The 1,307-nt window shown below is 39.6% G+C and overlaps 1 protein-coding gene across 1 annotated transcript in view; it reads left to right on the top strand.

The window, feature by feature from the left end:
- supt3h (SPT3 homolog, SAGA and STAGA complex component) overlaps positions 1-1,307 on the top strand; it is an 18,577-nt gene that overhangs the window by 5,885 nt on the left and 11,385 nt on the right. The window contains exons 9-10 of the mRNA XM_020601737.1: positions 186-290; positions 395-526. Coding sequence (XP_020457393.1) covers positions 186-290; positions 395-526 — 237 coding nt within the window. The remainder of the gene's footprint in view (positions 1-185; positions 291-394; positions 527-1,307) is intronic.

The raw sequence follows: 1,307 nt of genomic DNA, 5'->3' as shown, positions 1-1,307 counted from the left end.
AGGAATGCCTTGGGGGAATTTCTTTAAATTTGGCACAAGCATCCACTTGAACTCAAAGATGAACTGATTAGATTTTTAGTAATTCTAGTTTAGTGTGTTTTGTAGCTTGTAGCAAACATATAAATCCTAAAAACCTTTCAGGGTCATAAATTGGCTTCCTTTTCTTTGTGATTTTCCTTCTCCAGATTGTGGACTTGTCTCTGTTGGTAAAGCAGGAAATGACAGCCAAGACTAATCCTATCAGTCATGTGACCTCTGCCAGCTACATCCACTACAACACACATGCTGAGGTAAACACACAGTGTGGTTCTGATAACCAGTTGTAGTCACTTGGTACCACACTTAGGTTTTAAATAACCAACTAACATCTGTCCTCCCTCTGTCCCACCCTCAGGTGAAGAAGGATCCAGACTCACCTGAGGCCACTCCCCCCTCCACCCCATCCTCCTCCTCACACTCGTCAAAGCCCCTCCTACAGGGGAACGGCAGTCTGGACGGCCGAGCGAGACAGAGGAAACGCAAAAAGGTGTGCATGCCCACAAGTCTCTGAAAAATGGGTTGTTTAGTGTAATTGAGCAGATGGTCGGACCCTAATTTTTACCACATACTATTAGTAAGGCATATTTTTCAGGAGAGGTTCAGACCCCAATTTTTAGAACATACTATGTAGTAAGGCATATTTTTCAGGAGGGTCGGACCACAGTTTTTACCACAAACTATAATAAGGCGTATGCGTCACAATGCCACCTGAAAAATATGCCTTATTAGTTGTTAAAATTGCAGTCAGACCGTCTCCTGAAAAATATGCTTTATTATAATTTGTGGTAAAAATTTGGGTCCGACCCTCTCCTGAAAAATATGCCTTATTATACTATGTCGTGAAAATGCGTCACAGTGCCACCTGAAAAATATGCCTTTTTATAATTTTTGTTAAAAATTGGGTTCCGACCCTTTCCTGAAAAATATGTCCTACTATAGTATGTCTTAAAAATTTTGGTCCGACCCTCTCCTGAAAAATGTGCCATACATACTATAGTATGTTGTAAAAATTGGGGTCCGAGCCTCTCCTGAAAAATATGCCTTACTATAGTATGTTGTGAAAATATGTTGCAGTGCCACCTGAAAAATATGCTTTACTATACTATGTGGTAAAAATTGAGGTCCGAGCCTCTCCTGAAAAATATGCCTTACTATAGTATATTGTTAAAAATGCTTCACAGTTTCAGATGAAAAATATGCCTTACAATAGTTTTTGGTAAAAATTTGTGTCCGACCCTCTTCTGAAAAATATGCTTTACTATACTATG

The sequence above is a fragment of the Monopterus albus genome, unplaced genomic scaffold (assembly GCF_001952655.1).
Source record: "Monopterus albus unplaced genomic scaffold, M_albus_1.0 scaffold52.1, whole genome shotgun sequence".
Classification (NCBI taxonomy): Eukaryota; Metazoa; Chordata; class Actinopteri; order Synbranchiformes; family Synbranchidae; genus Monopterus; species Monopterus albus.
Note: the sequence above shows the minus strand (reverse complement) of the source record. Positions and strands in the feature narration are given on the sequence as shown.